Source organism: Phocoena phocoena, chromosome 1 (genome assembly GCF_963924675.1).
Source record: "Phocoena phocoena chromosome 1, mPhoPho1.1, whole genome shotgun sequence".
NCBI lineage: Eukaryota > Metazoa > Chordata > Mammalia > Artiodactyla > Phocoenidae > Phocoena > Phocoena phocoena.
In genome coordinates this window covers 82,757,403-82,770,212 of record NC_089219.1, presented here as the reverse complement: position 1 = coordinate 82,770,212, position 12,810 = coordinate 82,757,403, and the positions used below count along the sequence as shown (strand labels likewise).

At 44.4% G+C, this 12,810-nt stretch overlaps 1 protein-coding gene across 4 annotated transcripts in view; it reads left to right on the top strand.

Annotated features, from left to right (window-relative positions):
• The window catches only part of BCAR3 (BCAR3 adaptor protein, NSP family member), a 117,346-nt gene that overhangs the window by 26,507 nt on the left and 78,029 nt on the right, over nt 1-12,810 (top strand). For all 4 annotated transcript variants that reach the window (XM_065872156.1, XM_065872188.1, XM_065872147.1 and 1 more), the window contains one exon: nt 11,445-11,484. In XM_065872156.1, the coding sequence (XP_065728228.1) occupies nt 11,445-11,484 (40 nt within the window). The remainder of the gene's footprint in view (nt 1-11,444; nt 11,485-12,810) is intronic.

Genomic DNA, 12,810 nt, shown 5'->3' with positions numbered 1-12,810 from the left:
TTTTTGGCTGTGTTGGGTCTTTGTTGCTGCACGCGGGCTTTCTCTAGTTGCTGCAAGCGGGGGCTACTCTTCGTTGTGTTGCGCGGGCTTCTCATTGCAGTGGCTTTTCTTGTTGCGGAGCACAGGCTTCAGTACTTATGGCACATGGGCTCAGTAGTTGTGGCACATGGGCTCAGTAGTTGTGGCTCGCGGGCTCTAGAGCGCAGACTCAGTAGTTGTGGTGCATGGGCCTAGTTGCTCCGCGGTATGTGGGATCTTCCTGGACCAGGGCTCGAACCCGTGTCCCCTGCATTGGCAGGCGGATTCTTAAGCACTGAGCCACCAGGGAAGTCCTATTTTATTTATTTTTATTGGAGTATAATTGCTTTACAATGTTGTGTTCGTTTCTGCTGTACAATGAAGTGTATCAGCTATATGTATACATATATCCCCTCCCTCTTGGACCTCCCTCCCACTCTCCCATCCCACCCATCTAGGTCATCACAGAGCACCGAGCTGAGCTCCCTGTGCTATACCACAGGTTCCCACTAGCCATCTATCTATTTTACACATGGTAGTGTATTTTTGTCAAACCTAATCTCCTAATTCATCCCACCCTCCTCTTCCCCGCCGTGTCCCCACGTCTGTTCTCTACGTCTGCGTCTCTATTCCTGCCCAGCAAATAGGTTCATCTGTACCATTTTTCAAGATTCCACTTATATGCATTAATATATTTCCTCTTCTTTTTCCTGACTTACTTCACTCTTTGTGATAGACCTGAAACTCTGTACCCATTAAACAACAACTCCCCATTCTCTCTTCCCCCGCCCCTGGCAACCACCATTATACTTTCTGTCTCTATGATTTTGACTTCTCTGGGTATCTTGCATAAGTGAAATCATACAGTTATTTGACTTTTTGTGACAAGCTTATTTCACTTAGCATAATGTCCTCAAGGTTCTTCCACATTGTAGCATGTGTCAGAATTTTCTTCCTTTTTAAGGCCAAATAATATTCCATGGTGTATATACCACATCTTGTTTATCCATTTATCTACTGATGGACACTTGGATTACTTCCACCTTTTGGCCTCTGTGAATAATGCTGCTACGGACATGTGTGCACAAATATCTCTTCAAAATCTTGCTTTCAGTTTTTGGGGGTATATGTTCAGAAGGCAAATTGCTGGATCATGTAGTAATTCTACTTTTAATTTTTTGAAGAACCACCATACTGCTATTAGATATTTGTCTTATTTTGCACTGTCAGTGCTGGTTTAGAGTTGCCTACGTGTTTACCAGTTCTTCGTGCATCATTCAGTCTTAGATCTTAAGCTTTCCTTCTGGCATCCTTTTCCTGCTTCCTGAAGGGTATTTTCTATTTTCATTTGTCTCAAATTGTCTTTATTCACCCTTGTTCTAGGTAGTTTGCTGGGCAAGAAATTTTGTGCTCCTCACTTTCCCTTTTGACTGATGAGAATCTGCTGTCAGTCTAATTGTCATTGATCTTGGGGAAGCCTTTCTTTGCTCTTCTGCTGCTTTTAAGATCTTCTCTTTGTTTTTGGTGGTCTGTAGTTTCATTACAATGTATTTATTTTTGTTTACACTGCTTAGGACTCATGGGATGCCTGAATCTGAAAATTAGTATCTTTCATTAATTTTGAAGATTTCCCATCATTATTTCTTTGACTATTGCTTTTTGCCTTTCTCTCAATTCTCTCCTTCTAGAGTTCTGGTTAATTAAGCCTTCTCATTCTACCTTCAATGTCTCTTTTATATTATTCTTCACCTTTTCTCTCTGAGCTGTGTTTTGTATAATCTCTTTATATATTTGTTTTAATTCATAAATGTTTTCTCTAGTCATGTCTAAGTTATTTAGAAGGTTATCTTTATAATTCTTTATATCTAGATATTTTGATCAATTAGCTTTTTATTTCTGGAAGTTATAGCAGATTATTTTTATGTCTGCCTGTTTCTTCCTAGGTCACTTTTTTATTCCATCTTTTAAAAAAATTTATCGTACATATTATTTTATAGCTTATATCTGAAATTCCAATATCTGAAGTCTTCGGGGATCTCAATCTATTGTCATTTCTGCTAACTTTCAGTCATTGGGGCTTGTTTTCTCATGTATATGGTTATTTCTGAAAGGGAGTTTTTGTATTTAGCCAAACTTGTGGATATCCTGAGTAGCTTTCTGTTGCAGATCTAGTTTTCCTCCAGAAAGGATTTACATTGTTTCCTTGCTAATGGTGCCACCAACCCAGACGCTTTAATTTTTTTTCAGTTTTGGATTCTCTGTCAAAGCACGTCATATAAATATGAATCCCAAAGGCTTACTTGTGGTTACAGATTCTTAGGGGAGACTATTATTATTTTTTTCCATCAGAATCTGTGGTGGAGACAGTAGCTCTCCTTGGTTCCCTTTGCTAGAGCTTGTTTTTTGTTTTGTGTTGTGTTGTGTTTAGCACATTCCTTCTGTAGTGGGTGGTGTAGTCCCGTTCTGATGGTTCAGGTGGGTGTTATGTGGGGCTTTGGGGGTTAGCTGCTCACTCTTATGAACCCAGGGCTTAGCCTCCCTGCTTTCCTCCTTACCTTTTTGTTGCTGTTGTTCACGTTTTGTGTTCTTGACTTGTTCTGTTTCTGTATCTGTTTCGCATGTGTCTGCTGAGACTTTCCCTTTCTTGTGACTTCAACATGTATTTGGAAATACATCTGTAATTTGATTATCATTTAATTTTTTTTTTTTTTTTTTTTTTTGCGGTTTGCGGGCCTCTCACTGCTGTGGCCCCTCCCGCCATGGAGCACCGGCTCCGGACGCGCAGGCTCAGCGGCCATGGCTCACGGGCCCAGCTGCTCCGCGGCATGTGGGATCCTCCCGGACCGGGGCACGAACCCATGTCCCCTGCATCGGCAGGTGGACCCTCAACCACCGCGCCACCAGGGAAGCCCTGATTATCATTTAATTTTGAGAATATCTGGTCTACCAGATTTAGCAAAGGGAGGTCCCATCGTAGAACTTCCTAATTTTCTGAGGCCTTATTTGGATTATATAGATATAAGGATGATTAATTTTGGTTTATATTTTCATTTGTGCATTTTTGCCCTTGTTTATTTATTAATTGGCTGCTGTGTGACAAATACTTTTGTACATACTTTTGTACGTGCTTGTTCACATTGGTGAGCAAGACAGGTAGCCCCTGACCTCATGGAGCTTAGAGTCCTGCGGAAAAGATATAAGCAAGCAGTGGCAACTGAGGGGGGGTGATGGAGAAGACCAAAGGGTTATATAAAATCGGGCACTCTTTTTTTTTTTTTTTTTTTTTGCGGTACGCGGGCCTCTCACTGTTGTGGCCTCTCCCGTTGCGGAGCACAGGCTCCGGACGCGCGGGCTCAGCGGCCATGGCTCACGGGCCCAGCCGCTCCGCGGCATGTGGGATCTTCCCAGACCGGGGCACGAACCCGTATCCCCTGCATCGGCAGGCGGACTCCCAACCACTGCGCCACCAGGGAAGCCCAAAATCGGGCGCTCTTGTCTAGCTTCTGCACAGCTACTTTGCTTTGCTGTTCTCTGGCTTTCCTTCATGAGTTAACTATTTTTGCTGGTGTGAAGGGATCCCTTAAATGTTATATTTCATCATACTTTAAGGGAAAGATTTATGTGTTCATAATTTGAGGGATGTGAAAGACTCTCCTGAAAGTAACTTATTTATCTGTTGAGAAGGAAGGAAAACTTATTTGAGACATTCAGTAGCTAAATGGCAGCAATCGTGTGGACTACTAACTGGAACATGGATGGTAACGAGGTAAAGTTCTATTAATTCAGAACCTGGTAGTCTAGTTAGTACAGTATGGTGCTTGAGGCAGAGGTGTTTGCTAATTCATTTTTTTTTTTTAATTAATTTATTTATTTTTGGCTGTGTTAGGTCTTCGTTGCTGCTCACGGGCTTTCTCTAGTTGCGGGGAGCAGGGGCTACTCTTTGTTGCGGTGCACAGGCTTCTCATGTTGCAGAGCACGGGCTCTAGGTGCGTGGGCTTCAGTGGTTGTGGCACGCAGGCTCCGTATTTGTGGCGCACGGGCTTAGTTGCTCCGCGGCATGTGGGATCTTCCCGGACCAGGGCTCGAACCCATATCCCCTGCATTGGCAGGCAGATTCTTAACCACTGCACCACCAGGGAAATCCCTGCTAATTCATTCTTAACAAATGTATGGAGTCCCTGCCAAGTGCTAGGCACCATCTACCCAGTTCCCTTAGAAAGAATTCAGTGAGTGTCCTTACCTCTTTCTTCCCTTTCACCCACCAAATCCTGCCATTTACCAAGGTCTATCTATTCACAGTTCTAAAAGTCTCTCAAGTCTGTACACCATCCCCCCAACTCCCTCTATCACTCTAATCCAGGCCTCGTCATCTCTTACCCAGACCCCTTTAGTACCCTCTCCTTTAGTCTTCCTGACTCCGCTTTGCCCCCCACTAATCTGTTTTCCACACTGCTGCAGGGGGATTTTTCTAAAACACAAATCTCTGGTTATTCTCCAGCTTAAGAGCCTTGAACAAATCCCACTGCTTTCAAGATAAAGTCTAAATGTGTTTACGTGGCGTCCAAGCCCCTTATGATCTGGCTCTGCCTCTTCTTCATCCTGGTCTCCCAACCCCCACCAGTCCTGCTGCTTCCCCCAGCCCTGTGCTTCCGTTAGTTGTTCTTTTCTTCGTTAATTCAGCAAGTGGTTTCTGAGCAACTGCTATGTGCAAAGTACTGGGGACACCAAGGTACACAAAGCAGAGAAAGCCCCACTCTTGCAGGATTATATTCTGGGAAACAGACAGACCATGAGCAAATAAACATTTCATATAATATCAGATAATATGGGAAAAGATGAAGCCAGAAAAGGGGATAGAGGGTGGTGGTGCTCATTTAAATGGGATGGTTAAGGAAGCGATGTTTGAGAGAGACCTGAGAGCTGTGAGGAGTGAGCCTTTGAGTATATCTGGGGAGACTATTCCAAGCAAAGGAACAGTAAATACCAAGCCACAGCAGCAGGAGCCGGCTTGATGTGTTTGAGCAACAGAAAGAAAAGTCAGTAGGGCTTGGATGGAATAGACAAGCGTATTAGCGTTTTTTTCCTGAGTAACAACACCACAAACTTGGTGACTTAACACCTGTTTGTTACCTCACAGTTTCTGTAGAGCAGAAGTCCTTCATGGCTCAACTGGGTTCTCAGCTCAGGGTCTCACTCAAGATGTCAGCGGCTGCGTTCTCACCTGAGGCTCTGGGGGAGAATCTGCTTCCACGCTCATTCAGGTCTTCGGCAGAATTCAATTCCTTGCAGTTGTAGGACTGAGGTCTCCATCTCCTGGCCATCTGCCAGGGGCAGCTCCCATCTCCTGGAGGTTCTGTGTCTTGGGCCTCGTCACAGACCCTCTCATAACATCACACTGGCAACAGGGTCCCTCATGTCAAATTCCCCTCCCTCTTCAAGTCAGGTCCCCTCAGATAATTGCCTTGTCTTAATGTCAGCTGACTTGCGATGTTAATAACAGCTGCAAAATCCCTTCACAGCAGTACCTAGATTAGTGTTTGACTAACTCACCAAGGGACAGGAATCTTGGGAAGGGGCATCTTTGAAATTCTGCCTAACACAATGAGGTTGGAGAGCTGGCTGGGGTCATGCCAACCAGGGCATTGAAGGCCACGGTGGGGACCTCAGGGTTTTGTTCTGACTGGATGGGAGATGTTAGAGGATTTTGAGCAGGGGAGTGATCTGAGTAGTAGCACGGCTACTATTGTGGGGATTGTGGAGATGGAGTAGAATTGGGGAGGGTAATGCAGGGGTCCAGGGAAGAGATGATGGTGGCCTGGGCCAGCGGGGAATTAACTCCACAACAGTGTGGTTCCTCAGACGTACCATATTGTCACGTGCTTCTCTCATTGCCTGGACATGTCTCATCACCACCTACCCCACAGCTTCTTCATTGGGACAAGTCCCTACTCAGCCCTCAAACCTCCCACTGACACTCTCTCACTAACTTGAATTGTGCTGGATCAGTTGATCTGTGTTCCCCACTTGCCTGCAACCTCTCTAAATGCAGGGCCTTTGTCTTTGGTTCTTGTATTTCTGTTGTCTGGCCAACCGCATAGCATATTGTAGATGCTTGATAATGTTTGTGGGATGAATGCAAGAACTGTGGGACATACTGGGCATGAAGTAGACACATCACCACTCTTGGGTTGCTCGCCTTGTAGAGGGAGAGACCATATCTAAATAAATAAACATACAGTGAACATGCATGGAAACACCATGCCACCTGCACAGAGGAAGTGTGCCAGCTCTGCACATCACTGTTGTGCGTGGAGTTTAAGGGGAGCCTCAGTCTGGAATAGCTGGATCTAGTTTCTCACATCCCTCCATTGTATGAAATAATCATGTTATTACAAGCAATTCCATTTTATGTTTTATCCAAAGGGACATTTGTGTGGCAACACCATTAGCCATTAAGTTAGTCTATAGTATTTAAATAAGGAAACATCCATTCACTTAAAACATTCTCTAATTGAAGACAGACATAGGGCACTTCCATCTCCGTCTGTATTCGAACTGCTCAGAAAAGATCTATGTTAGTGAAATTTTGTTTGTGTATTCAAGACGGAAAACCTCTTCACTCAAAATAGCAACCACTTATACATCAAGTGTCCTTTTAAGAGGGAGGATATTATTAACCTGGTTACCGATGAGAAACAAACTGAAATAGTAAATATGTATAACATTTCTGTGACTCCCAGCTAAACACCCCTCAGTATGAACTTAAGAAAGTGGGATGCTGGAAAGAATGATTTAACCAGAGTAAACACAGTGATGTTATTTAAAACTTAATAAACCTAAGAACAAAATAACAGGAGAGTCCAGTTTCATCCTGCTGCTTTCCTGCGGTCTATGGATGGCGCTCAGCGGGGCAGCCTGCCTGACAGAGGGGCCACGGTGCCTGCCAGACTCTGCAGTTGTAAAGAGAGATGCACACAACATCACGGTTTCACATGGGTGGGGATTCATAATTGACATAAGCAAAAAAAAGATTAAAAAAGCTTTTCATTTACATTGCCAAGTTTCTGTGTTTGTTTTCTAGTGATCTCTTTTGGGGAATATAAAGATATGGTTTAAGGAGTGTTTGTGGCACAGTCCTGTATGAATAATAGGGTATTCTATTTCAAATTAGAGGCTGGGGATACAGGGCCAACTGCTATGTTTTCCAGCTCATGTCTTCTTTCTGGTTAGATGGATTAGGGCTAGGGTTAGGCTGGCTGAGAAAGGAGACACAGCACTTCTGCATTTAAATATAATTTTAATTTGGTTCGAGGCAATGAGTTTTAAAGCTTTTGGATTTATAACACACTCACTCAGTTTTATCATACTCTCCTTATCTTCCCTCGTCTCTCTAAAAAGGACGAGTAGGGGCTTCCCTGGTGGCGCAGTGGTTGAGAGTCCGCCTGCCGATGCAGGGGACACGGGTTCGTACCCCGGTCCGGGAAGATCCCACATGCCGCGGAGCGGCTGGGCCCATCAGCCATGGCCGCTGAGCCTGCATGTCCGGAGCCTGTGCTCTGCAACGGGAGAGGCCACAACAGTGAGAGGCCCGCGTACCGCAAAAAAAAAAAAAAAAAAAGGACGAGTAGAAGAATACAAGGATCCACTAGGGCACCCCTTGGTGCACTGAACTAGAACTTGGATCCCCCTCTGCTCTGGGAACAGAATGAGCAAGGCTTCCTTAGCAGAGTTCAGTTGGGGGCGGGGTCAAGAGGGGACTTCAGTTTTATCCCTAACCAGCAGCTCTTGTTTTCCTTCTCTTTTGCCAAAAGAAGTGTGTGTAGTGGAGGAGCGCCATAGGAACACGGGAGTTCATCCAAGGCTGGGGAGACACTTGGGAGAACACCCCAGGATCCTAGGTGCCGGGGTCTCTGGGCAGGAGAGCAGGGTGGTGGGGAGAGCAGGTATGTTACTGACTTGGGTCCTCGGACTCTTTAATCAATAGAAATTGATGAGACGCCAGATAAGAAATTCAGGCAAGGCTTTACTGGGACTCGTGCTGCAGCACGAGGGAGTGAAAACAAGTAACAGGTACCCTTGCTCGCTCCCTCAGTGGGGGAGAGCTGGTCCCTTAAACGGGGTGAGCGCAGGCGCAGATCGGTGGGTCGGGCCAGAGTGGATTAGGTGGTCTGCCCATCCTCTTGGTGGTGCTGTGTGCAGGGATCATGCGCAGTACCCTGCTTTTGCTCCTGGCACCTGAGAAGTGGCAACTGGGTTTTGGCCTTTTTGTATCTTGATCATAATTTGCCCCAACCGTGCGTGTGTGCAGTTATCTTTAGTTCCTTATAGTTTCTTTATATTCCGTTGCTCCAGGAGATATTTGTCCAGGTGCAAGCACTGCAGTAATGGGTCCCAGGTCCCCGCCTGTCTCACATGGGCCACCCTGCCTTGAGGTGACCCCATCTCTGAGTGGCGACCCTGCTGCAGCTGGGGCTGCCTCAGGAGCCACTCATACACAAACTCTCTTGGTTGTCCCACACCCTCCCCAAGAGAGTCTGAGGGGTCTATCCTGAGAGAACTAGCTCAGAGTTTTCAGGTACATCTCTAGAGAAAGGGAGAGAGGAACATTTCAGCTTTCAGTAGATAAAAGGAAAAGGATTTTTACAGCCAAATCTGGTGAGAAGAGCAGATCCTGGACAAAATTCTAAAAAGAATTTACTAAAAGAATGACCTTTGATCACCTAAAAAAAGAGTTAAAATTGCCGATCATGACTGTGTGGTCTTGGTATTTGGCAGATATGTTCCCCAAAATGAATGAAATGAAGCTCAGGGAAAATATTTGACAATGTTAGTTGCCAATGAAAAAATTCAAGCTTTTAAGTTAGAAGACTTGTATCCTCTACCATAAGCTTGGCAATTCCCAATACCTAGTAACTTCTGATGAGATCAGTGATGGTATTAACTAATGTGATTCTTTTACATGATAATGAAATGGGTCAAAATTTGGAAGATCTGCATAACTCAGTGAACCAGTGTTTCCCAGAATAGTGGTTATGGAATCACACATGGACAAAACGTCCATTCAAAGTGCAGGACAGATGGAAAACAGTAAGAGATACGGTTTCAGATTCCACATCACAGCTAGCCTTTAAGAAACTACTACGTGTCAAGTTTTGGCATGTTATCAAAGTAGAACATCCATAATTATATGCAAGTCTATTAAATATCCCTCCCTTTCCAATTACATAACTGTGAATGTGGATTTTCTTCATTTATTTCAACCAAGACATATCACGACATACTGAATGCAGAGCTAGATGTGAGGATTTACCTGTCTTCTAGTAAGCCAGACGTTTAAAAGATTTGCAAAAATGTAAGACAATGTCATTCTTCCCACTAAATTCTTGCTATGAAAAACATATCTGTTTTTCATTAAAATGTTATTTATTTAAACATATAATGGGTTTACTTTAAAAATATGTATCAATATTTTGCAAGTTTCTCGGATTTAATTTCTAATGTCAGTAATCAGTAGATATAACCCACATGAACAAAATTTTTTGGAGTCCTCAATTATTTAGAGTGTAAAGAGATCCCGAGACCAAATCATTGGTTTAAAAAGCACACACCTACACTGTTTATCCATGCATTGACATATGTGTCTGAACGTATATAATGTACATTTTAGAACTTACATAAAAATAGAAACTTGAAGAAGATGAGAAACAGCATTTCAGTGGTTCTAACATCTTTCTGCACTCCCAGGGCCAGACCACTGGGCCAGATGATTAGCATAAGACCGGATGCCTATAAGCCTAAAATGTTAATTCGGTAGAAAACCAGGAGTTTTCGAATTTAAAGGGGAGTATGACCAAAGCCCTGCTGACAAAGTTTTTAGCCACTAGCCGGGTGGTCCCATGGTCGCAAAGTCTGATGACATCAATGCAATGTCCAGACTGCAGCAGTAGAGGTGGTGACCCAGCACAGCGGATGGACTCGGCTGCTTTGGGAAAAGATCCCTGATTAACACACACAAGCTTGGAGGCAAAGAGTATGCCTGGTCTTCAGGCTCTGAAAGACTGATTTATACCCCTCTTTGATGGAAATGCACCAGGGACTTTGAGCTTAAGCCCTTCTCAGATACTTTGGCCTTACAAAGGGACTCATTTCAGAACCTAATCTGTTTGCACATCCGAGAGGAGCATCTCCGAAGCCAGCCTGCCTCTGTGCGTGTGCCCTGTGTGCAGCCCTAAGTGGACAGACCACTCCAGGAATAGCTTTGGGGGTTGGATCCATTTCACAACAAGATGGTGTGCCCCTGAGCTGTGGGATCGACTCCTTGTGTCCCAGCAGGGGTCCTGCTGCCCCTATTCAGGGGAGAAGGGCTGCAGTCTCTCCACAGAGGGAAGCATCCAAGCCCCCGAGGGTCTGGGGTTGAGCTCACCCTTCCAGAGGCAGCTGCTTGCCGGTAGTGATCCCCCGCTTCTGAAGGATGCGTCCTCTTTGTAGATATACTGACACCCCACCCCCACCTTAAGAAGACTACTCCTATCGGCTACAGAGCCATTCTGTCCTTTAAAAAATGATCCCGTCTCTGCAGGGTGATGTGTTGATTTTGTGGAGTTTAAGTCTCTGAAGGCAGCTGCCTTTTCACATAGTCTGTTGAGGGGGGCACTTTGCTGTAACTCTGCCGGTGCTGGAAACATCAGCTCTCATGTCTCTCCCTCTTCTCCTTTGCCTTAGATCCTCTTCCACTATAATAAGTCAGCCTCCTCAGTGACACCACTGCTGTTTACTTTTAATTGTCTGGTTAATCCTAACAGTATTATGATAGACATGAGCAGACATTAAATGGGGAGAGAAAAAGCACCGGGGCACCAAAGAAAATTAGGATGAATTGCTCAGCTTGACAGCAAAAGAGAAAGGTGATTTAGAAGCAGAGCTGGGTTCAAAACTCACTCACCCGGGTGCTGGGTGACCTTGAGCAGCCGATCTGCCCACCTGAGCCTCCGTTTTCTGTCAAAGTGAGTGTGACACAGTTGCCTGGTCCAAAGTGTTGCAGGTTTGGGCATCCAGCCCTGCTTTCCTCGCATCTCTCACAGCTCTTTGCTTCGGACCGTTAGGCTAATTTCTATGCTCAGAGTGAATCTAGAATTACCGCATATGAATAGTCTAACTTTTGGAGCTTGAATTTGACAGGAAAACATGTGGAGCTTCTAGACTGAAGTCATGGTGGTATCCTATACGTGCTCCACCCCGAGGAGACACCTGTGAAAGAAATCTGTGTCTGTTCTAACTTCCTTACCTGTCTGCTGTGGGTATTGCCTGGGAGGTGGGCCCATCTTAATAATGTGAATGAATAGGGTGAAATAATGTTGGATACATTTTACCCAGGGTAAGATTGCATTGTTCCCAATTGTTCTCATATTTATATTTTCTCTTTTCAGGGATCAGCATCTTCTGGACCCAACTCTGGAATATGTGAAGGTAGGAAACCAGGATTTAACATGTAGTAGGGAGCCTGTGGTAATAGATTTCCCATTTCTAACACAATGTTGCCAGATAATGTCACCGTCTGGCCTGTGTAGGAAGCTGGTTAGATTGAAACCACCAGGATGTAATTTGACTGTTTTGGGCTTTTAGTAATCTTTGCAGGGGTCTTATGTCACCCTATTATAAGTTTACAAACTCTTCCCCTTATCTGAAACCCTGGGGGCTAGATGTGTTTTAAAACTTCAGAATTTTTTAGAAAGGTAATATGGTACATATATATATAACACCCCCAAAGGGAGCTAGGGTCAGCATCCCACAATCAAACCCATTATTTCAGCAGTGAAATGTGAGAATGTTCACATGAAGTGGGATAAATAAACTACAAATGATTTTACCTAGTTCAGGTCACGTTTTGCCACCAAATGAGGTCGGGTTTGTTCTGCTGCTAAATGAATTATTTAAAATTGTCAGTTTTCAGAGTTTTTGGATTTTGGAATGGCAGACAGGAGTTGTGAAGCTGTGTTTACCTTCAGTGGAGGACTGAAGGCTCCCTGAGGCTTCCTGAGTCATCCTTTCCATTTCAGCAGCCACCCTCTTGTTCAGTGGCTAATCTGGGACCATGAGCTGTGTAATACTTTACTTTCCAGTGGGGCTGACATTCAGTGCATCTAAAGACTCAACGCTTCTAAACAATCTTCTGAACAGAAAGAAGTGATGCTTTTCACTTCTGTCCCCCTCCCCCCATTTTTCAGGTGTGTATCTTTGTTTTATTTTATTTTATTTTCGAGAACTGTAATTACGTCTGGCACCTACAACAGAAAAGAGAACTCGGATTTCTCATAACAAAAATATATCATTAAATTTTAGGAGAAATCATGGTACAAGTTAGGACTTAAGGTGCTTGCCTCCTAGGAGCCACATTTTGTCTTTATTATTTCCGCATCCTGGCTTCGGAGTATTTAGGCCTGTTGCTTTTTGTGTGCCTGTGACTGTGCCTGCCCCAGGGTTTTGGCATTTCTTCCCTTTAGACCAGAGAATGGAAGGTCTAAAGCTTCTCCTAGAGGAGAAAACTCTAGTAGCACCACGTGGCCACTTGAGGCAGTCATAATAAAGTTTGTTGGAATGGAGGTGGATTTTATTTTTCCCCTCTCTTCTACCCCCACTATGTCTGAGCTGTAGCTTAACTGCAGCCAATGTGTAATCCTAAGCCAGCAGGGCCGCTGTGTCACACTCTGGTCAGGGCTTTATAAATGATGTGTCTGCTTCCCTCTTGGATGCGTCACATATGCTTTTGTGCAGGTTGTACACTGCAAGGAATTT